The sequence below is a fragment of the Arvicanthis niloticus genome, chromosome 3 (genome assembly GCF_011762505.2).
Source record: "Arvicanthis niloticus isolate mArvNil1 chromosome 3, mArvNil1.pat.X, whole genome shotgun sequence".
Classification (NCBI taxonomy): Eukaryota; Metazoa; Chordata; class Mammalia; order Rodentia; family Muridae; genus Arvicanthis; species Arvicanthis niloticus.
Genome location: NC_047660.1, coordinates 2,856,757 through 2,880,082, shown reverse-complemented (window position 1 = coordinate 2,880,082; position 23,326 = coordinate 2,856,757). Strand labels below are relative to the sequence as shown.

Here is a 23,326-nt window from a genome sequence, read left to right as displayed (position 1 = left end):
CCCAGCACTCGGGAGGCAGAAGCAGGTGGATTACTGAGTTCGAGGCCAGCCTGGTCTACAGAGTGAGTTCCAGGACAGGCAAGCTACACAGAGAAACCCTGTCTCGAAAAACCAAACCAAACAAAACAATATGAGCCTCTCTCTGCTGCTGTTTTCTCTCCAAATGAACAAGCAGGTAACTTTACATTTCTCCTCAAAAGAGAAAAGAACTAAGAGGATTCCTTCCACTCTTTCACTCTACTCTGGGTTTGTGGGGAGGGAGGGAGACACAGATGCATACACAGGTGCATACACAGGTGCACACAGGTGCATACACAGGTGCACACAGGTACATACAGGTGCACACAGATACACACAGGTACACACAGGTGCACACACAGGTACATACAGGTGCATATAGTTACATACAGGTGCATACAAATTCACATAGGTGTGTCCCTGCAGCAGAGATTCCCAGAAGAGACTGTAGCAAATGCAAGCAGAAGACTGGCATTTGTTCATGTTCCCAGTTTAATATCAAAACCATCTCCTTATACAGAAGTGAGCGTATTGCTGCCCTGTTTTGTGAGGAAGTTTGCAGAAAATGTTGGTTTTTTTAGTCTCTATGGAGGTAGACTAGGGTGGTCCAGAGCCCCAGCACTTAACACTGAGACAGGACCCATGCTCTACATTGGGCTGCTCTGGTCATGAGCCTTGGCTGGACTCTTGAGGCTCTGCATGTCTGCCAGGGAGGAGGAGCCTAGAATTAGAGACACTGACTAAAACTGAAGGCAGACTAAGGCAGTTACGATGCACAGAGATCACTGAAAGGAGGGCTGGCTAGCAAGGTAGATCAGTGTAGCCTGCTGGCTTTCAGCTGTCTGGAGAAGCACCTCAGGCTCAGCCTGGGCAGCGCTAGGGAGAAAGGCTCTGAGTTGATGCACTGACAGGTCAGCAGGCTCCGAGTGTCGCTAAACAGGGATACTGCTGTGAAATGTGGGCCTTAGTGATTTTCTTGGAGGAACATGTCAAGTAGTATTTAACAGCACGACCGTTTAGTAGGTGATGAGATCAGGTGGGACCGGCGCTCTGTACAGAGTTACCTTGACGGACGTGTCGTTTGGTGCGTGACCACTTGAGAGCCTACCTGAGCCGCTGCACTCACCTCATTGAAATGGACGTCCTGCATGCCAACATCTTCCATCATGGAAGCCTCTTCATCGATGTTTGGTGTGATGACCCTGAAGGCTGTGCACCCCTGTCTGAACATGCCTAGGCAGGGAGAGAGCAGAGGGAGCACCATCAGGCTGAATGTGGCTCGGACTTGTTGGTTCCTCCTGCCCTGTATGTTTCTGTGTGGAAGTAAATGTCTGATGTAGAAATCTCTCCCATGTGAGCCCAGCGTCCACACAGGAGGCTGGGGTCCAGCCTTGCCTCTCTCAAGTCATTTCTCCAGCGTCCACACAGGAGGCTGGGGTCCAGCATGGCCTCTCTCAAGTCATTTCCCCAGCGTCCACACAGGAGGCTGGGGTCCAGCATGGCCTCTCTCAAGTCATTTCCCCAGCGTCCACACAGGAGGCTGGGGTCCAGCATGGCCTCTTTCAAGTCATTTCTCCAGCGTCCACACAGGAGGCTGGGGAGAAGCATGGCCTCTCTCCAGTCATTTCCCTACACTTTATCTCTCAACCCTTTCATTTTGTTTCTGTTCAGACTTCAAATAAACTATGTGCTGAAAAATGTGATTGAGTCAAGCTAGTGGCAAATTAACAAGGAAATGAAAATCTGATTAGGTGGGATGATCTTTAGTCAGACACCAGAGACACCAAAGCCAACCACTGAGACGTAAGTGGCTCAAAGACAGTTGCTTCCTCCCAGAAGCTGGGCATCTCACCCATTCAGTGGGGATGACCCATAGACTGGAGACCTCCTGCCCTCTTCCAGGAATAGGCAGTCGGCCAGTGAGCTGAGGGTCTGCCTTGGCTGGCCTCTAGACAGTTGTCTGGGCAGGGAAAAGAAGCAGAAGGCCGCAGTTCTGGGCCTCAGAACCTGATACGGTTAGCTACAGTGTATCAGCACTGGGGTAAAGGTCAGTTCCTTGAGCTCAAGGTGGGCACTGGGACAGTCTTAAGCCAGCTCAGTATCAGTGGTGTGCCGTGAGAAAGGCCTTGAATTGGTAGGCAGAGACATTTCTGCTACAGGTTTGTTCAGGTTTGCAGTCAATCCTGAGTTAGTGATTTCCAGTCAGTGGTGAGTTAGCCAGAATTTCCACCATGGTGCTCATACGGCCTTGCTTTGATCTGATATGGAAAGCAGAGTCCCCAAAGAAAAGCTCTGATCTAGGAACCCGAGGAGACATTAACACCCCTAAGATAAAGACATAAAATCAACCACCATGTTTTGGTCAGTACAAAGAGAGGCACAAAGCTCAAAGCTCTTTCCTTCTTTTTGGCGCTCGCCACACAGGGATGGCTGAGAGAGACCCGCAGAACCCAGATACAGAGGGAGAGACACGCAGGACCGCGCACACACCGCCACACCCCTGGAGTGCCACGTGAACAGAGCAGCTGGGGACCCTGGGAGCTGGGTGACCCTCAGGCTCACCTCCCCGGCTCTTCCTCTGGCAGGTGCTATGGCTCTGGGGGAAGACGGGCAGTTCCCGCTGGAGCACTAGGTCGGCTGCTAAACACAAGGAAATGCGGTCACCTGATAAAACGACTCGGCAGGAAATACTAAGGGGGGGGGGGTGTCTTGATTTCCTCTCACTCTGTCTCTGATGTCTGACAGCCCCATTCTACAAAATAGACACTTCATGACTTTGGCACCTGCAACTTTATAATGGTTCTCGATTTGTAAGAGCACACCTGTGAGCTTGGACCAGGGACTGCTGTTCTGAGGTACTGTGAATGCAGACTGTCAGTTTCCCTAGAACCCAAATGTTACCCTAAAGGCTGCACCAGGCAACTGTTTAACCAAGAGGAACTACGAGTGAACTCATGGGAACAAGTACATGGTACACAAACATGGAGCATCATCTGCCCCCTACTGCCCCACCCCCAGCATGACTGCCTTCTCCTGCAATCAAGTCAACAGGGTGACAGTCCAGAGACTCTGTCCAACAACTTCCCCTTGGAACTGTCACTGATAAACAGTTCTGGTGGGAAAATATCTCAAGGGAAATAAAGTCATTTCAGCTCGTATTAGCTGGTTAGGGGCAGCCAGACGCAACGCTTATTGGCTAGTTTATGCAGAGCAGTTCGAAGCTAGGACAACATGCCATCCTCTCTGTAACACTGCTGCTGTTGCTTTGCCCACGGAGGCAACTAAATGCTGCAACCAGGGGTAAAAGACCGACAGTGCGTGCAGTGCAATCCCTTGCCTCCTGATCCTCCTGAAAGTCCGGCCGTCTTCATGAGGCTCGAGCACGTCCTTACCTTTCCGTGTGAGATATTCTGCCACCAAGGCTGTCACGTGGACATAGCACATTGCCGCCTGGAATAAAAGACAACAACAAATGGCTCAGAAGAGTCCTGTCGAACCTTGTGCCTTCAGGAGGCATAGCCTCTCTTAGCTCCTAAGACACCAACTGTGAACAGCTGCACAGTGAGACAGAAGACAGGCAGCTGCTGGCTTTCCTCCTATTTGCAACGCTGTATCTTAGTGCAAAGGACAGAACCGGTGTGCGGAGGATTACTCTATGTTCCTTAAAGCAACACAAGTATTTAAAGAAAAAGTTTTCTTCCCAGACTCACATTTTAGCTAATAAAATTTCCTTTCAACTTAACTTATTTTTAAACATTTGTTTTTGTTTATGTGTATGTATGTGTGTGTGTTTGTGAATCTGTTTGAAATTCCACCTCTACATGTGTTCAGGTGCTGTGTGGTGCTCAGTGTGGGTGCTGGGAACCAAATTCGGATCCTCTGGAAGAGCAGAGTGATCCTAACTGCTAGGGGTGCATCTTGGTAATGTGTCTGTTCAGTATGCCTTAGCTTCAAGTCTCCCTGCCACAGAGATCAATACTATAAATGCCCTAAAATGAGAGAACAAATAAATCCTTTCACTAAGTTGCCCAGTTATTATCAAAATCAAAGGCAAGTGTTGGAACTGAGACCATGAGGTTCCAGCATCTGGCACGGTCTTCATCAGGTGGGTGCTGCCACCATGTGGTGCCCTTAGGTATTGAAGGGACTCCTACAGAGCTGACTCTGGGAGTCCTGTTCACAGGGCTGACTGCAACAGGCAGTGTTCCACTGCACATGGCACTACAGTTTCACAGCACACAGCAGGAGAGCAGTCACAGGATGAAAACAACCGATGGCTCTCTGAGAAACTGCATAATGCCAACTACAGTGGGAGCAAAGGGGAATCTCATGAAGGGTGGTGTATCCTTTGGGGAGCGAGCTGAGCCACAAGCAGGCAGTCGGTACGGGTGCAAGTGTTTCCCTGTGCTCTTGCCCGTGTTGCTGTGATGCTCCTGCCTCAAATCTCTCCCCTCTTCCCCCAATGATAGACTGTGACCCCGAGATGGACTTTCTTCCTCTCAGTTGCTTTTGGGTATTTTTCTCATGGAAACAGAAACGAAACATAACAGGTCTCAGATGTGACACAGTTTGGAAACAGGGTTGTTGTTGTTATTAGTTCAAATGAAGTCACCCTAGTATTGGGTGATCCTTGAACTCAGTACAACTGTGCTTTAAGGGAGAAGAAACCTATGATAGAGGATTCCATGTGACAGAGGACACCAGGCAATGAATGCTGGCTAGCCACAAAGATGTCAGAGCCAAAGTGAATACTCACACGCTGGTAACACAGCTGCCATATGCAAACGTGTCCAGCCACATACCTTGAATTGGTCTCATGGGAACACAAAACCTACATGTAGTCATTAAGTTTTCTTGAATTTCTCGTTTTACACGACGCTGCCATCAAGGCACAAGGGGCGTAAGGAAGGTGGCATAGTGCCAGAGAATTAGGAAATGTGGTCCTGGGTTCGAAGTCTGTCTACCAGCCATGCTAGCTTCACACTGCAATGTGTCTGCTCTGAACAGATGAGAATGTTCAAATACCTGCTACACATCCAAAACAGAATGGGATTCCTTACCATCACTGTAACAGGAGAAGCTAAGTCTACTATGAGATTGGACCACAGAGAAGTCTTGGTGCAGGAGAAGGTACTTTAAGTAGCGGGCAGCTACATAAATATGCAGGTAACTGCTTATACTCTGTCTCTAGTGACTAAAATGCCCAACACCTGGGCGATCACCCCAGGCCTGGAACCCCTGTTCACGCACGTGTGTGAGGCACTGCACTGCTTCCATTGGCTTGTCTCGATCAATGGTAGAATTTTCCTCAAAAGTAGCTTCAGGGAATAAATAGAGGATAACTATTTCTCAAAAACTCAGTCAAGAGGCAGGCAGGGCTCCCTACCTCTGAGAGATCCCCATTTTTAACATGGATCCTTGCCATGCTGTCCAGCCAGGTCTTCCTGAGCTCAGGGGTGCTGGCGTAGGACTTAGCCAGGCTGTACTGGAGGTCCACCAACATTTCTGGGTCGTTCTCATGCTCCTTCATCTGGGCTGTGGCCATCAGGACTGTGCGGATCCTCTTGGTCAAATCTTTCACCTCAGAGGAGAAGCTGGTGTGCTAGACAGGGGAGAGGGAAGGGCTCATGATGTCACCCAGTAGACAGGGGAGAGGGAAGGACTCATGACGTCACCCAGTAGACAGGGGAGAGAGAAGGGCCCATGACATCACCCACTAGACAGGGGAGAGGGAAGGACTCATGACATCACCCACTAGACAGAAGAGAGGAGGAAAACTGATGTCACCCACTAGAAAGGAGAGAGGGAAAAACTGATGACATCATCCATTAGACAGGGGAGAGGGAAGAGCTCATGGTGTCACCCATTAGACAGGGGAGAGGGAAGGACTCATGACATAACCCATTAGACAGGGGAGATGAAGGACTCATGACATAACCCATTAGACAGGGGAGATGAAGGACTCATGACATTACCCACTAGACAGGGGAGAGGAAGGACTCATGACATCACTCACTAGACAGGGGAGAGGAAAGGACTCATGATGTCCCCCACTTTCTCCTGATGCACACATATCCTATGACCTGGAAGTCTTGGGGTGAAAACGAAAGTCACTCACCTTGATGAGCCGGTCACTGTTGGCACAGTTGTTGATGATGGACAAGGACTGCTGGAATCTGGTTCCTCCAATGCCAACCACATCTGCGATCAGCTGGCTGACAGAGATGATGACCTTAGGGACAGACATACAAGCAATCAATTCACCTTCATATGATGGTCATATTCAGCTTCTGGGTTCAGTTAGGATGAGCTCGAAGCCTCTGCAAGGCAAGATGCGTGGGCTGGGGAATCCCACCAGTGTGGGCAACACAGTTGGAGATTTGTTTTAAATCACTTTCAAATCAGAATTTGATTGTTTCCCTAATGCATTTGTCCATAAATTAAAAAGATGAATCAGAAAGAACACAGAAGAACAAGAAACAGACACATCCACACCACTTGAGTTGCTACTTACCCACTGCATTCTGGGTAAGAGGGAAAACCATATTACTCCCCCCTGTTTTGTTTTGAGCTTACACATATTAAATATTCAATGGGTAGAAGGCATTTTTTAAACAGAACGTGCAAATGCTAACTATGCAATGGGCAGTCTGCCTTTGTGGAGCCTATGAATAGCATTTCCCTGACTCGGGTGCTTGAGCACCAACATGGAGGCCCTCGGTACTTCCTTTCCCTCCTCACATCTGAGTACAACCATTGAGGATTGCCAGCCGAGGATTGCCCCTCTCCCTTCTAACCTCACCATTCCTCATCCAGAATACCATCCTCTCTGACCCAGATTGCGCAGTGTCCTCTGCTGATGAAGTGTGTACCCCTTAAGATCTGTTCTTAAAACTGGAGCCTGAGTGGTGGGTCTTCCGAACATGCAAAGGTTTGGATGCATGACAGCATGTCTTCTGTGACTTCTCACCTGTGTTCTAAGTATGAAGGGTTTTTCTAGCTTCCCAGATGGGCAATTCCCTCAGTGCACCCATGGCATGGAACATGCCTACTACCCTTCAGAACGCGCCCGCTACCCTTCAGAACACACCTGCTACCCTTCAAGCTACACACTATCCTCCAGGCTCTCGAGAAGCTGTCCTGGTCCCCAGAATCCCTAACCAGGGGCCTTTCCTAGTTTCCTCAAGACTCTGAGAACACTGGCCTTGCATTTGAGCAGGGCCTGAAGGACCTCTTCATGAGGGCCAGGGGAGGATTTGTTCTGTACCTGGTTGTAGCCCTTAGTTCTAGCAATTAGGTCTGCAGACAATGACTAGTACTTAAGAAAGGTTCTCTCATCACGTGCTCAGAAAACACATCTATAAAAGCACACTGGACTTGCTGCTATCTTAGCTGGTTCTCAGAGTAAAGAATTCTGGACATTTTAACTGGACAGTAAGGTGGTATTCTCATAACAGAAGACAGAAAAACCTACTTTGGGTCTCTGTTTTTTAATATTAAGTACCTTGATCCGACAGAGTATCAGTTCAATACTGAATCAATACCTAGATATCAAGCTAATGATGAGACATGCTAGCCCAGGCTCTGTAAGAATACAGATTATGAAACAAACACTACCAGCACATGTGACTTCCAACTCTCCACTCAGGCCTTTGGTGGAATGGATGAGGAGGTGTGTTGGTCAGGGTGACCCGCGGTGACACCTGTGCCCTGGCGCAGCCACAGCAGACGCACCTGTAAGTGTGTCCGAACAAAAGACTTCTTCCCTGTGTAGTCAAAGTTGTTCCTCATCAGGAAGTAGAGCAGCTGGGAGGCCTCTGTCCGGATGGAGCTGAGCTTGGAGTTGCAGCACTTGAGGACCTCATAGCACAGGGAGGCACACATGTCTGCCCGCCCCTCGTAGAACGTTGAGGGAAACTAGAACATAGCACACGGCAGGAAGAGCAGCAAGGTCAGCGCTCCCAAGATGGCCTCCGCTCCAGGCAGAAGCCGAGAAACCCGGAACCACTGGCAAGACCACTGCCTTGAAGTAACCTACCTTATAAATTAATGACCTTAAGGCAGTAAAGACGTTTTTTAAAGCCATTTCCGACTGGTGTTTTTGAAGGAAACACAGGTAGACATCAAAGACTTTCTTCATGAGAGGGTTATGTCCATGGTCAGCTAGGAGCTGGTTCTGAAACACAGTGGCATCACCATTAGACAAGTCTAACATCTGGGAGGCATGCCATACTGTGTATGTGCTAAATTACTGTATCTTCCAAGCACTGAGACAAACAGATTCTGCTACAAGCTCTCCGAGGAAAGTACAGAATGCTCCCCTAGATCAAGAAAGAACACTGGGATATTTACCACTGAGGGGCGGTTAATCTAGAAGTCTGTAGCATGGTTCACAGCCTTGGTACTGGCCGGGTTCCCAGACACTCATTTTTAACCGCATGTCAGCACAGCACCGCATTCAGGAGTTAATATGTGGTGGTATCTGAAATCTAACATGGGGGTGCCATTACAGGTGTCAGCGAATTGATGGGTGGCGGCCATGAGTTCTGACTTCCCAAAGTGAGGTTCTTCCCCAGCCAGGTTTTCTGGGCACTCAGTAGTCAGTCATTTGGAGGGATAGCATGTATCACTTAAACATGCAAGGATCTGCACAGGTAAACCACACCCTGACAGTCTCTTCCATGAGACAAAGGCTATAAAACTGGTCTTGTATTCCTACTGCCACAGACTGAGGTCAGAAATCCCAGCATGGAGAAATTCCACCTCAGGCATAGAGCCAGCTGCTAGCTACTGCCAGCTGTTAGCTGCAAGGAGTGGAAGAGACACCAGGATGCTCTTGGGCTCTATGAGTAGCCTCTCTGTCTGCATCTGCTCTGCACAGGTCCTGCCTCTTCACACCACAGGGTCCAGGCAGAGAGCAAATAATCAAGCTGCACTGCCGGCCTGGACCAGAGGCTTTCACTCAGCCCAGGGACAGAGCACACGGCCGAACGTGTTCTCACTCAAACCTTCCCAGCATAGACCTTTACACTGAAGCGATCAAGCTGAGGGAAGGTCCCAGCAGGGCGAGCTTCTCGACTGTGGGGATCTCACCCAGAGCTCCTCATCTGTCACATCAAGGCTGGGCCAGAGAACTGACACTTCTAACAAGCTTCCAGGAGTGGCAGCCACAGAGCAGGGCTGGATGTAAGCACACGCTGTTCCACACCTGCGTCTGTTGACTGTATTTCCCTCTACCTCAACTGGGTTCCTAAAAATACACTTAGTGGGGGACATGGATGGCCTGGCACCTCAGGAGAGGACACGCTGTAGTAAAGTGACATGACACGGGAGAGGGGATCATTATTTTTACTGTCACTATTAAAGAAAAAGGTAGTTTCCTGTATCCCAGGCTGGTCTCCATCACTATGTAGCCAAGAATGACCTAGAACATGTAAGCCTCTACCTCTGCCTCCCATGGATAGCATTGCATGCACCACTCCTGGTTTCTGTGATAGCAGTGATCACACCTTGGGCCTCATGCACTCTAGGCAGGTATTGTATCAACTGAGCTAAGCCCCACCCCCTACCCAAGAAATGTGTTTCATAAAAAGTACGAAAACAAAGGGAGCAGGACTTTGGTTACACTTCCCTAAGGCCCTTGCAATTAAACATACGGTTGCAACATTCATAGACAGTAACACTAACTCAATGTTTTCTCTGTAGACCAGAACTGGAAGGGACCCATAAGCAAGACTGTGAAGCAGTAGGCTCCTAAGAGACAGAACATGGTACAATGGTATACAAGCATAAAAACATTATAATCAAACCATAGCTTTGATTACTAACTCAATACTTAAAAAAAAAAAAAAAACTGGTTTTGGTCTTGTTACAAAACAAAGCAACCAACCAACCAACCAACCAACCCCAAAGGTTTGGTGACTGTGCATCAGTGAACTAATTATTATTTGCTAAAGTTAAAAACAAGACCAAAAACTCTTTCATTTCTTTTTTCATGACATGCTTTTCCATTTAATTTAGTAATAAACAAATGACGTGAAAAAGATGAATTTACACTTAACTGTGCATCTCTCTTTAAGTATCTAATATAGCCTCTCTCTTTAAATATCTAATTTAAGAGATTTGGTCATGTTTACAGATATTCAACGCAGAGATGCCTGGTCAGGTTCCCACGGTTATCACACTGAGGGCTTGGGATAGATGCTTCCTTCTAGCCAAGTCAGCTGCCTCTAGCGACAGCCCCTGGCACTGCCAAGCTTGCAGCACACGTGGGCCAGGTAAGCTTATTACATATAATAAAGGGAATCACTTCACTCACTATGGGAACGCTTCATTAAGGGAACCTTGAGATTAACAGTCTCCCTACAGAAGCAAAGTCAGCTGAAGCAAAGACATACACCATGCACGTGTGTTGGCTGAGCTGAATAAACTGAGTGCATTTGTCAGATTAAAAACTTCTGAGCTTGAACAGCATGTGCTTAATACAAACCTTAAAAGCCAGTGTGAACAGCGAGAGGGTGTCCAGGGCTGTGAGGCAGACCTCAGTAGCGATGTTGGCTTCGAGAAGAGACTGGTGAACGACATCTGCCTCTGAGTGGCCGTAGCCTGTGTGAACCAGCATAGCATTACTGTCTGGGGGTACAGGCAACAGGGCCAGTGGGGTGTGGCAGTGACAGTCAACTTTTGATTATCTACAAGTCACCTTTCAGAACCCTTCCCCCCTTTGCCTCTGTAGGGAGGTGGCATAATAATGTTTTCATTCATGGTGCATCTTTCCAGCTCTGGAGACTCAGTGACAGCAGCAGCCATCTACAGTGTGCTTGCTCCGTGCCAACCGAGACTGGGAGCTCCACATTATTCTCCAGTCACTTGGCAGATCTCTGAGGTATGTACCTTGTTAAACACTTCGGCAGATAGGGAAAGGATACAGATAAGCCACGGGACTTGAATGAAGTCACCAAGGCAGTAAGATGGTGGTGTTAGCACGCCCACCAGGACAGGCACAGTCCATTAGCTGCCCGGCTGAGCGGTCACAATGGCCAGAGTGCTGACAATGCTCTGGGCACCCTACAAAACAGGTGACAGGCGCCAGATACGGGGCTGATAGCTGGCCATTCAGCCCGCATCTACTTCTTTATCTGCGTATGGCCTTGGGCGGGTAAACTAACCTCTTTATACTTCGGCATCCCCATCTATAGGACGGGGTAAAGGTATCCACACTTCAAAGAGCTTAGTGAGGATACTTCATTAATATTGTGAGGTTTATAAAAATGTACCTAGTACAGAATGAGCAACAGAATGCATTAAGTCGGTCGGAGCAAGGCCTGAATTTAGCTAGAATCACAAGCAATAATCAAGAGTTGACTGCACTACAAATAGTCGTCTATTTGCTTTAACGATAAGCATAAAAGCCAGTGAATTGGAAAGCTATGCCTATGCAGAGGAGAGAACTAGAAGAACCTGTCATGTAAATTTAACTTCATCATATAATTTACACATAAACAGCAATCTTCAACAGTGGCTGCAAAATCAATTTAGTAATGATATAAATGCAGTTCGACAATTTGAGATATTAAATTATGAAATGAAATGTATTAGCAGAAACACACAGAAAGGATGTAAAGATGTTACCATGGTGTCTTGCTTATAAAGGATGATGGCAACACAACAGGACACAATGTAATGACTTTCTCCAAGGAGAGACTGAGAAAGCAACACTTACTAATTGGTCATTTAATACTACAGAGAGGAAGGCATTAGTTCAGCAATCCAAAAAATAAAAGTACAGAACACCTATAGAACCTTTTTACAATTATTAATGGGAACCACCCCCTCAACCCAGAACCTACACTACAAATTCCTATTTGGGTCACTGCATCAGAGAACTGATACAGGCAAATAGGAGGAAAAAGAGAATAGCACTTTGTTCTGACTGAAGGAAATATGAGTTATAGTTCTACAAATGCTACAGAGGAGCTTTTAAAGCCACAGAGATGCTTTAAGACTGCCATGCAAGCTCTATCAAGTGTATTCATCCAAGACTGCTATTCAACAGGTGGTTCTGAACTTTTAAATCTGTGCTTCTCTGTCCCCCTTGTGTCAGGGCTGTCTCCCTCCTCATGTTTATAATCATGTTCATTCCAATTCTTTGTTTTTAAACAAGAGGTTTTCTAGAGAAAAGAAAGATGGCTATTTGGGTGTATTAAGGACATCTGTACTGCCTTTGCATAAGCCAAGGCATTAGTGTACTGGGTGGGGTGTGATAAGATAAAGAGAGAGTGAAAGAATGAAGTATTGGTGAATAAGGTTAAAGAGATACAAACCATGGAAAGAAGGGACCAAAGCCAAAAACATCAACGCCTGTGATCAGATCAACCAAAACTATGCACACAGGTCAAAGGGACTTTTTGGAGCTGCTGTGGTCTGAGCTAAGAGTCTGAAAGGAACATGGCTTAACTGCGATTTTATTTGTTTTATCTTTATAGAACTGTCCCTTTCTTTCTATAAAGCACACAGGCTAAGGGCATGCAAGTAGTCATTATAAGTAAGATGGCCTTCTACTGAGCAATCTCCAAAGCAAATACTACTCCTGGCCTAAAGTCTGGAAACAGAGAATTAGAACTTAACATGTATTGTTTTAAAACAGAATTAATGTGCCAGGCTACTTAAGTGATATAATTATGTATATATGTACAGAAATACGGCAATGACAAGATTTCTGTAGGCTATTGTGCCATGCTTAGCCGTGACACCATCTACCCAATCTCTTGGGACCAGCAAGACGGTGGTAGGGGGGGGAATGAGGTGGGTATCTGGGGCTAGGTACATATATGTGCACAGTATAAAGATATATAGGCATGAAAATGTCATAGGAAACCAAGTCTGTACTTTAACTAGAACATTAATTAAAAGTCACAAAATACCACTACTTCCACTAGGAGGCAGTAGTGTGTTGCAGCACTGTGGCTTCCCTCCACCCTTGCTCAGCCCGTAGAATCAACAGGACTTCTACAAGTCCTTTAGGTGGCTGGTTTGGAAGTCCTCAGCATTCACAGATCAAAACTGTAAAATTTCAAGCCACTGTCATGCCTACAGTAAGACTCGCTTTAATTTTAAAACAGTGTCTGTGTGTGGTACAAGCATGTGGGAAGCAGAGGTAAGCTTGCTGAGTGGCTTCCTCTATGGCTCTCACTTTATAAGAGAGTTTAAGGCTCCATTTCTTTATCCGAATATAAGCAAAAGTGTGCATGTTTGGAGGGCCCTGGAGACCATCACGTGGGCCCTGCGGGCTAAACTCGAGTGGTCAGGTTTTGCAGCAAGCATCTTTAGCAGGTTCACTGTTCTCTGACTTATTTCTTCAGACAGGGCCTCTTCCTGAACCTGGAACTTGCTGTTTCTGCTGGACTGGCTGGCTAGAGAGCCCTCAGGATTCACTGACTCCATATCCCCAGGGCTGGGGTTACAGATACACACCAGCTTTTATGTGGACACTGGGAATCTCAACTTGGGTCCTCATGTTTACAGAGCAAGCACTTTGTTAACAGAGCCATCGTTCCAGAACCAAGATTTGTTTTAAAATCTCAAACCAAAAAGCCTTCCATGATCATCTGTTAAATGTAATCAACCTGACTGGCGCTTACACATCCATCCTGTCCGATTCCCTGCAACTCCTGTAACCTCTTCCCCAGAGACCTTGCATCAGGGTGATTTGGGCAAAGGAGAAGCCCCACAGTCACAAACACCTTTCTGATGGTCAGGACACATGAGGCAGAAGATGGGGCAAATGCATGGTCTCACAGGCTGCTTTCCATTCCCAAAGCTGTCTTTCCTCTATGGAACCAAAATCTGTATTTTTATCTTGACTTTTCCCCCTTCTGGATTACAATACAAATCCAGAAAACCAATAGGTCTGGAGATATAAACAAACACAGAATGGCAAAGAATCTTTCCTGCTGAAAGGATTCCTCAAACGGAGCTGTACCATCTTAGATATGTTAACTAATGGCCTGTAGCTTTATGAGGGGCCAATACATTTTATGTAAAAAATATAAGAAGTGGTCAATAGTCAGTTATTCCCATTTAACTGCTAAGAAGGTTTCCTCACAGGTGAGCAAGGGTTATAGAGTAGAGGGTCATATTCTATGGCGAACTGACATACAGTTTGCTAGCTCCCCCACGTCACATAAGGAAACAACCGTGTTCAGAGTTAGCATCTGTGGCCAGGATCCACGAGGTACAAGCTCACTGCGAGCAGCACAGCATCGGCTTTCCCTCTTTGAGGAATACTGCAGAGTAAGTGCTGGCTGACTCTAAAACGGCACTAAGTACGCAGCCTCACACTGTGAAGACACCCAACTACACATAAAGCTTGCTCATGTCCTTTCTAAGGACATCAAGACAACTGGCTTCAAGCACAAACTGCCCCTTTCATCTTACATCTGAGCCAGTTCAGTTGCAATAAGCATTCATTACAGACAGACTACCATCTCGGATGGCCTATTAAGATGCACCATTTTCAGAAATGCTAGTGTTCCACAGACAGATTTTCCAGGATTTGGGGAAAGCACAGTCAGACCTCTGCTGCTCCCTGCTGGTCAAGCTGAGGTCTGATAAAAAGGCCACTGAGAGAAGTAAAGTAAGTTCACTTCAACCTCTGCTTATCCCTGGCCGGCTGCTCACTTATGGGTTCTCAATCATGCTGGCTGGATTAACAGAAGGTGTTGTGCTTACTGCTATATAAGTGTTTGTTTTGTTTCTTGTAAAGGGGAATATATAGCCCCAGGCTTCCACTGACTATCTACATAGAGATGGACAGGTATGTATGCATACATACGAGTCATATACATTGTACATGTGATATAGCAAGACATTTACTCTCTTAGCGTGTTTTTGGCCAAGTTCCACGTACTGAAACAGGTGTCGGTGGGAAAGGGTAAAAGCCACCTCATCAGAACTAGAGGTAGGGAGAAAGACTGAGTCCTGAAAGATACAGCCATTCAGCTATGGGAGAACAAACTCACAGGAGGAGGGACTGGAGAGACACAGGAGAGGAGGAAAGGAGTCAGAGAACATGACTTCTTGACCACACAGGAGACGAGAGTGACTGAAGACAGGATGCCACTGGGAATTGACAGGAGCAAAGGGTGCCGAAGCGGAGGAAGCAAGAGGCAGGGTACCAGCTTCTCCGTGGGCTGCAGGAAGGGAGAAGAGAGAGCAGCCCAGGTCATGGAGCTGTTCTAGCAGCTGGCTGTCTCTGTCCTGTAACTCAAGCTTCTGACTGCGCTGTTATATAGTCCGGGAAGAGTGAAATCCAGCAGTACCGCCTGTGTCATGGGGACTGCAGTCTACCGCGAAACAGGGAATGACAGTAACGATCACAAGAGCCTGGGCATCCTCTGCTTTAACCCCTTGTTCATCAAGCTAAGAGACAAAGGGTTGAAAACACAAGTATTACAGCCCCGAGTGTACCACAGATGTGCACGCTACCACTAAGTGTGAGAGGCTCTCCGTCCAGAAGGCAGCTGGCTTAAGGGAAGTCAGTGAGATGTCCCTGCTATGCTTAACTTTGTTGGTGAAGTGAGAGAAGCTGCTGAATTGGTTGGTTGCTTTATTTTATGTGCTTTTTTTGAGACAGGGTCTCACCGTGTAACCTTGGCTGGCCTTGAATTCAATATATAGATTAGGCTGGCCTTGAGCTAGCTCACAGAGATCCATCCCTCTACCTCCTGAGTGCTAGTATTAAAGGCATATGCCATCACACCTGACACCCTGCTGTGCTTTTAACCCCCTCCCCCACTTTATGTTATCTTTCAAATACATGGTGGTGGGAATATTGTTTTTACACTGAGCCTGTATGAAAAGGCATCAGAACCCCAGTGGGCAGACTCCTTGTGGTTAGAGATGATGGGAAGAACTAATAACCATGTATTAAAGGCAGCGCTGGGGATGAGAACACGTTTTTTAAGAACTAGCTACGCCATGCTTGGAGAGAGAAGGATGGCCTTGAGAAAGCAACAGGAATGGAAGTCAGACTCCAAGGATGACCATATTAATTGCTCACGTGCCACATGGCTGGTGCTTTTAGGCTCTCTGCTTTGAGAAACCCTCAGGAAGATTCAAACACCGAAAAGTCAAGCAGGAGCACATGAAGGTGTCTGGGTGACTGACAGAAGTGAATTATAAAGATGGACCTCGTACTAGCAGATCTCTACCGTGAAGTTAGGGAAGCCCCGCAGTTAGGCAAGATGAATGGAAAGGTCTTGTTTGCGAGTGAAGCAGCCCCAACCTGATTAAGTCTTACCATTGTCTACAGAAATCCCAAGCACACTTGATATCTTTCTCACACTGAAAACACAGAAAAAGTCACTTTGTTACTGGATGCTTTTCCACATCCTCACACATCGATTCATGGGCTTAACGTTCACTTGCAGGCGGAATGTCAGAATGTGGGTGCCCGACCAATTACATGCACCGAGCGAGAGAGGCAAACGGATCTGACCCAGATGTGCCAGGAGGGACAGAGGGTGAAACAAAATCAACAAAAAATATGCATGCATTAAGTTTAAAATATGGGACAACGTCTGGCCATTGAATCTGCAGAGTTTTGCCTGAAGTCTGGGTGCTGTGAAATGGGTGCTGTAGTTGATTGGGCTCCACATTCTGTTACCCCCTACTGCTCAGGACTCTCCTCCAAGGAGGGAACTCTTCTTCCTATTTGTTTTGTTCTGGAAGAAAAATCAAGTTGGTGATGTGGTACAGTGTGGCTGGGGCTCGCCCTTCTGAGATGGCTTGGCGGTTACGATGGTTTGGCATGGGACTTACTGTGGTTAAAAGTGACAGAGTTATCCAGGCTGCCCAGCTGCTGCAATCTGGCATGCATCATTCCTGTTCTGTTACGGGAAACAGGCAATGTCTGAGACTTTCGATCATGACCTATGGGTCCCAACCCCTCCTGGTTCCTGTAACATGAGTGAAATGGGTAGAAGCAACGTTAGATGCGTTACACCAAGCGAGATGGGAGAGTTAGTGAAGCTGGAACACTATACAGGGGCAGTCAGGCTACATGCAGCCACGTGGCCAGGGACACAGACAGCCAGCAGCTCCGACACAGTGCACAGCAAAGCCAGTAGGCCTCAAAGCAGCAAAATCTAGCCGAGGCAGAGGGGTCCTTCTCATTCTGAGAAAGTACATTCGTTAGAGATGCAACTTTTCAAAGGGCATTGTTCCAGTACGGAGATAACAGTCAGTAGTCTGACAACTAAGAAAACATTGCAAACCTCCCTGAATTATATGTGGCAAGAACAGACCATTATGCCAATTAAATAAAAAAAAAAAAATCACCAAAAGAAGCAGAAGACACACATGCAATGGCAGGGGTTAAATGAGTAAGCTGAACACCTATGTCTTACCCAAGCAGGAGGAAGTGTCACGCACTTTGTTAAACTTGTCAAGCAGTCAAGTAGAGAAAACAGAAAAGTGTCTGGGTTAGCAACCAGATAGCTCAATTCCCTATAGTGTACCATCGCCAGAGCAGACAGAACCTGACTAGTGCAGGAATGATACCTGTCCCCCGTCCCAGAGCCAACCAAGCCCCTCACTGTGTTACTGTGTGTAGAACAGGAACATGCACGGACGACCGTCAACTGCATGCTGCGGGGTGACTTTCCAGTGAAGGAGAAGGCACAGTGTTCACACAACTGTGGTGCAGGGTAAACACTGACAACGTTCATGTCATGGCTCAACATCTTGGTCACATGCAGCGGAAACCATGACAGTTTTTACATAAAGCAGGACGGATGTTTCCACAGTAAGAGGGACAAAGAAAACACCGCCTCTGACTCCGCCTCCCGCCAGCCCTTCTTAAGCAGTTCACATTCCATGCAAGTATATACAGGGGCTTGCAAGTGACAAAGCTCCCTCTGAACGTTTAACTTATATCGACTGTGGGGAGGGAATGAAAGAATCACTCTATAAACTATTCTAAAATATTTTGTCAGAGAGGAAACTGTCAGCTTCCCACATTTACCAGCTCAGGCTCAGGCATTTTATCCTACTTGGCAGAACATTCTCCAGATGCCTTACTATGATGTAACTGACAGTAATTGCTGAGAAGGCGTGATGGTTGCCAAGCACAGAGCTTCTTGGTGATTAGCGGCTATACCTCTTGCCCATCCTCACAGGGCAGTACAAGAGAGTGCAAGTCAAGACATGTTTACTGGCATAAAGGCACCTTGTATATACTTGCATTTTTGTACTTGAAAACAAACATAAGATTACTGTGGTGATAAAAACTGAGGTTAAGACTAAGAAACTTAAAAATTACATTTTAGTTAAAACAAAAATTAGTAACAGGAAAATGCCAAAATGATCACATTAAACTTGTTTCTTTTTAAAAGAGGACACAAGCTTTCATTTCTTAACATAAAACATGATCCTGAAAAGTTGTGATCTGTCCCCAGAGGGGGGCAGTGCCAGCGTCTGAGCCAACCACATTCAAACACAGTTGTTCTCTAACATCTGTTCTGTTACACTGCTACGAACCACAAAAACAAACAAACAAACAAACAACAAAACCGCATTGCAATTAAAACTAAACTTGGCAGACTTTCTTAAAACAAATGTAGTTTACTTATAATCAAACTGTTAAAAATAGCAGAAGACTATGATGCTCTGACCCCCACCCTCACTCCCACCCCTGGGCCGACACAGACGGACACACAGCAGATACACAGGGTGGCTATTGGGCAGGGGAAGGACCTGGTAATGATAAGATGTTTGGGGAGGAAATGGCCTAGGGAAGGAGCTGTCTGGCCTTCTGTCTGTGAGGAACCTGAAGCTCTCCTGAGACAGAACAGAGTATAGACCAGGCCAGGTCAGTGGGGAGGGAGACATGACATACAACAGACTTCTGTTGAGACAACAACACACTGACTGGTCAGAGTAAGAAAAAAAGGGTTCCATTTTTAAAAGCCAGTAAAACTCCACACAGATTTGAGACAGGATAATAACATTCTCTTAATTATGGGAGAGAGAGAGAGAAAAAAAAAGAACAGCTAAGTGAGAATCAGCAGTTATGTTTGGGAGCAGGGACAAGAACTCACTGAGGGAGAATTATGGCCAGGAAATATGGAGGAGAGAAACACATGGTGAAAAAAGGAGTATTAGGGTTTGGAAATCAAGGTATAAGGAAGTTAGCAACAGTACAGTCAGTCTGAGAGGGGACCACGAGACAAAATCAGACAGAAGGAATGTAGTAATGTTGGTGACGGAGACAACCTGACTGGCCTCCGTGGTAGCAAGCTAAGGTTGCCGGCCTCTGTCAATCACCACACACGACCATTACCACACAGCCTCACAGAAAATAGCCTGACATTTCACAGGCCCACAGTACCTGGCTATGTAGCGCTTCCCCATGTACTGGAACTGGTGCAGGCAGACTCTGCAGACATACAAAAACCATTAGAGAACACGCAGATAAAACTGTGCTCAAGCCAGTGTTTGGTTGAAGCCTAGTAGCAATAACAAAAAAAGTACAGATTACTAGCTCTTAGCTTGTGGCTTTCAGGAATCTTCTAGAGGGTCATTCTCCACTCACAGGAAAGCGTTAACACATCAGGGGAGGCCCACGTGTATGGCCATCGGAATGGTGGTTATGGATGGAAAGAATGGAACAAAGGTATTCACCCACTCAGGGCTGCCAGACTCGCTCCGGGGCAGCATGCCTCAGAAGGTGTAGGAGGCCTGCCATGCCACTGAGAGTTACCCCTTCCTCTACAAGGAGCTTTCTCTTTCGGCTCAAGTGTGTGGAATGCTCCCTTACTGGCATCCAGTATAGAACTCTTTGTTTTGAGTAGAGCTACAAAACTGAATCTTTAAAACCCATACGTCTTAATAAGAGTTGGCTAACAGAGTGAGTTCTCCTGGTTGACCACAGGATAATTTCCAATCGTGGGAGCAGTTCTGAGACTAAACCACTCTTGCCAGCAGGCCAGGTCCATAGGCTTACCCTCAGAGTTACCATACACACAAAGCTCAGAGAACAAGGTCTTCCTCTGAGTTCCTTCTGACTCAATATTTCAGACATGAAGCTGCTTACATCACAATGTATTCAATTACAATAATCAATAACAGAACTGCAGACTTTTTTTTCTTTTGCCATGGATATAATGTGTTTAATCAAGGGTGCTGTCTGAGATGTAGCTATTGTGAGTTGAGAAACTGTAAATTTTCAAAAATTCTGATTTTGAAAAATTATCTGCCCTAAGCAGTTTTATAAAAGAGGTTTTGGATCCCTGTTTCTAAAAATAGTGAGCTGAAAAGAAATCAGAAACTTATCTTGAAAAGATAAAATAGTTTCTGCATTTCATTTAGAAAAATAGCAGCCACCAACACGGTGAATACATTTTGTACAATTTTAACAAAGTGGCTGAACCACAGAGGTATCTCAGCAGCACAAGCAATTACTTACAATACATTAAAGCTGGCTACTGCTCACTGACTCATGAAGGAAACAGTGTGCTGTGCACTATATGCTTGCCCTGAGGACACAGTGTGCTTCACACCTCCTAGCTAGAAAGATGAAGAGGAGACACGTAAGGATAAAACCACTCACTCAGATATTGTAAAGAAATCCATCAATTCAGCAGTTGAAGCCTTGTTCCAGTATGTAAACAGGGCATCTAAGAATAAGCATTTATTTGGTCAGCATCACAGCATACAATATACATTAGAGATAAGCACATATGATGACATGGGTGATAGACCCCAGAGTGTAGGTTTCCATTGCTGCCTGTTTTATGTCTGACCAAATGGCAAACCATACTGGTAGGTTCTCCTGCATAACACAGGGCAGACTTATTCAAGTCAAAGAACATTTGAACTCCAGAATTTCAATAATAAATTACCCAGTATTATATTACAATACAAGACCACTCATTTAACTTGAACACAATGTGTTCTCAAATACAAGAAGCTACAATAAGCCAAAATCTGACTCTCTATTTCCTTCTACAAAACCCTTCTCTCTTCTTCAGGGAGTTTGTTGAAATTGAAAACATGCTGTCTTGTTCTTAAAGTAACTTTAGACTTATTTTATTTTCAGTCATGTGTATTATGTGTGTGTCGGGGATGTGCACACGAGTACAGGTTCCTTCAGGGTCCAGAAGCTTCAGGAGCTGGAGTTACAGGCTACTGTGTGCTGTCCAATGTGGGTGCTGGGAACTGAACTCGGCTCCTCTGCAAGAGCAGCACATGCTCTAACAGCTGATCTGGGCCCTGCCTTAGAGTTTTAAAAGAACAATACAGATTGGCTCTACTCAGTTGTTCCCAAGCTGCAGAGTACTCTCTATGGGTGTACCAAAACGGAAGGAACCATTTCTGTTGATGGACATACAGGTCTGTTTTTCTTTCTAAGCTTGTTCTATTATAAGCGTGCTTTGCTGAAGTCCTGTCACACGGGTTTTATATGAGCAAACCAGTTGCATCTGTAGGAGAAATAATCTTGACAGATATAGGATCTTAAATGTTAAACACATTTAAATCTCTATGTGAGCCCTCAGCTGGGTACTGTATAAAAAGTAGTCTCATTTGATATGTGAACAATTCAGCTCTCTTTTATACAAAGCTGAAAACCAGGTAAAATGGCCAACTCACTGGAGCCTGAGATGAGGAGAGAGACCATGGGCTGTGGGTTTGTACTTTGTACTCTGTCACACTTGTCAGGGGTGGGGACGGGGAGGGAAGAAGCTGTACTAGGCTGAGCTTCAGAGGAGCTGTCCCGAATTCACAGGAATGTGGTCATGCACTTGTCACTCTGATCCCACACAGAGCACTGGAGTGCTCTTTTACAGAGGTAACACCAGACGCCCAGGGAAGCTAAGCACATCTCCCATTTCCCTAAAAGAAGACTCAAGGCTGAAGTAGGCTGCATCCAAGAGGGCATGGTTCTCAGGGACAGGTTTGACTCATCTGACTAACAGTGAGGGTGTAACTCTCTGCCTGGAGAGTTCTGAGCTCAGACAGACTACTACCAGCATATACCAGACAGAACGGCCAGTAGCCAGTAGTGTCCCTGTTAGTCCTGGCTCTGGATGCAGGCTACTAAGGAAGAAGAGAGCATGAGGGAGCACAGGTACTCATTAAAGTATAAAAGGCAAAGGCAAAGGAGGCCAGAGTGCTGTCTGACTGACTCCATTGCTTCTCTGGTAAACTTTCTTCTGGGGGCATCTTCCCAGTTGCCAATACACCACATATAAAACCAAGACTAGGTAGATTTCTAGGGTTGACTGTGGAAATATAAATGCTACCCTTTAAAGAAAATATGGAGAATATTTTTGTGACCTTGGGTTTCTAGAATGGGGCACCTCTAGAAGCCCTGCTTTCAGTCTTTGTCAGGGCATGAATGGGGAAGCAGGTGTGCTAGCTGGTGTCTAACCCAGGGCTCTGGAGGTGAAGCCAGAGGATCTGAGTTCAGGGTCACTCTCAGCTGCAAGGGTCCAGCTTGGGCTGTGTGAAACATTATATTTAAAAAAGAAATCCCAGTTCCATTGTAGACTTTATTTGCTAGAATAAAAGTAACCGATTTTCCACATCAAGGCTTCTATTTCTACTGCATTTAGCAAATTAATACACATTTAAAAACAAGGAAAAATTCCCTTAAATATTTGAAATTTTCAACTAATGCCACTAAAATATGTTGTTATTCTAACAATGAAAACAAAACATCTGTGTTTTAATTCTACGTACCATCTGACATGCTTTTCAATACATAGAGGAAGCACATCAGTAGGCTCTTGATCTCAGACTGGTCCAGTTTATCACAGCGAACCACAGAATTTCCCAGCATGCCACTCTGCTGCTGCTGGAAGGAAATGCAGGTAAATTCTCTACTCCAGAATGCACACATCTCCCTTTGAAGAGTCAGATTACACAACTGCAAAGAAAGGTAGTCTGCAGGCACAGGTTCACAAAGATGCCCCTCACTCAGGTGACACACAACTGCTGCTGCCTCCTGCTCACTGGCACCTCTGTCCCGTCCCTAAAGGACAAGACAGAAAGCACAGACCTTTCTCACCTGAGGAGCAGTTATCATTATGTCAAGGGGGGGTAAAAAGAAGAACTTCATAAAATCTCATGCAAAAGAAAGCAAGCACGTGCACGAGGATCCACTGTGGGAGGCAGGACTCCAAAGGTGCCACACAGCACCAAGGTGAGCCTGAGGAGTGGCCTGTCACTCAGGGCACAGCATGGCCATGGCACTGTGGGCACAGATGGAGGAACACCTGACAGGAACACATCAACACAGCACTGC

At 46.2% G+C, this 23,326-nt stretch overlaps 1 protein-coding gene across 38 annotated transcripts in view; it reads right to left on the bottom strand.

Moving 5' to 3' along the window:
• The window catches only part of Dock9 (dedicator of cytokinesis 9), a 252,226-nt gene that overhangs the window by 29,408 nt on the left and 199,492 nt on the right, over nt 1-23,326 (bottom strand). For 5 of the 38 annotated variants that reach the window (XM_034499085.2, XM_076930552.1, XM_076930555.1 and 2 more), the window contains exons 35-45: nt 22,762-22,876; nt 20,630-20,696; nt 19,409-19,456; nt 16,840-16,976; nt 10,508-10,623; nt 8,057-8,194; nt 7,753-7,935; nt 6,137-6,250; nt 5,405-5,620; nt 3,411-3,468; nt 1,145-1,251 (exon numbers count right to left, since the gene is read on the bottom strand). In XM_034499085.2, coding sequence (XP_034354976.1) covers nt 1,145-1,251; nt 3,411-3,468; nt 5,405-5,620; nt 6,137-6,250; nt 7,753-7,935; nt 8,057-8,194; nt 10,508-10,623; nt 16,840-16,976; nt 19,409-19,456; nt 20,630-20,696; nt 22,762-22,876 — 1,299 coding nt within the window. The other 33 variants (XM_076930545.1, XM_076930541.1, XM_076930544.1 and 30 more) reach the window with 18 other exon arrangements.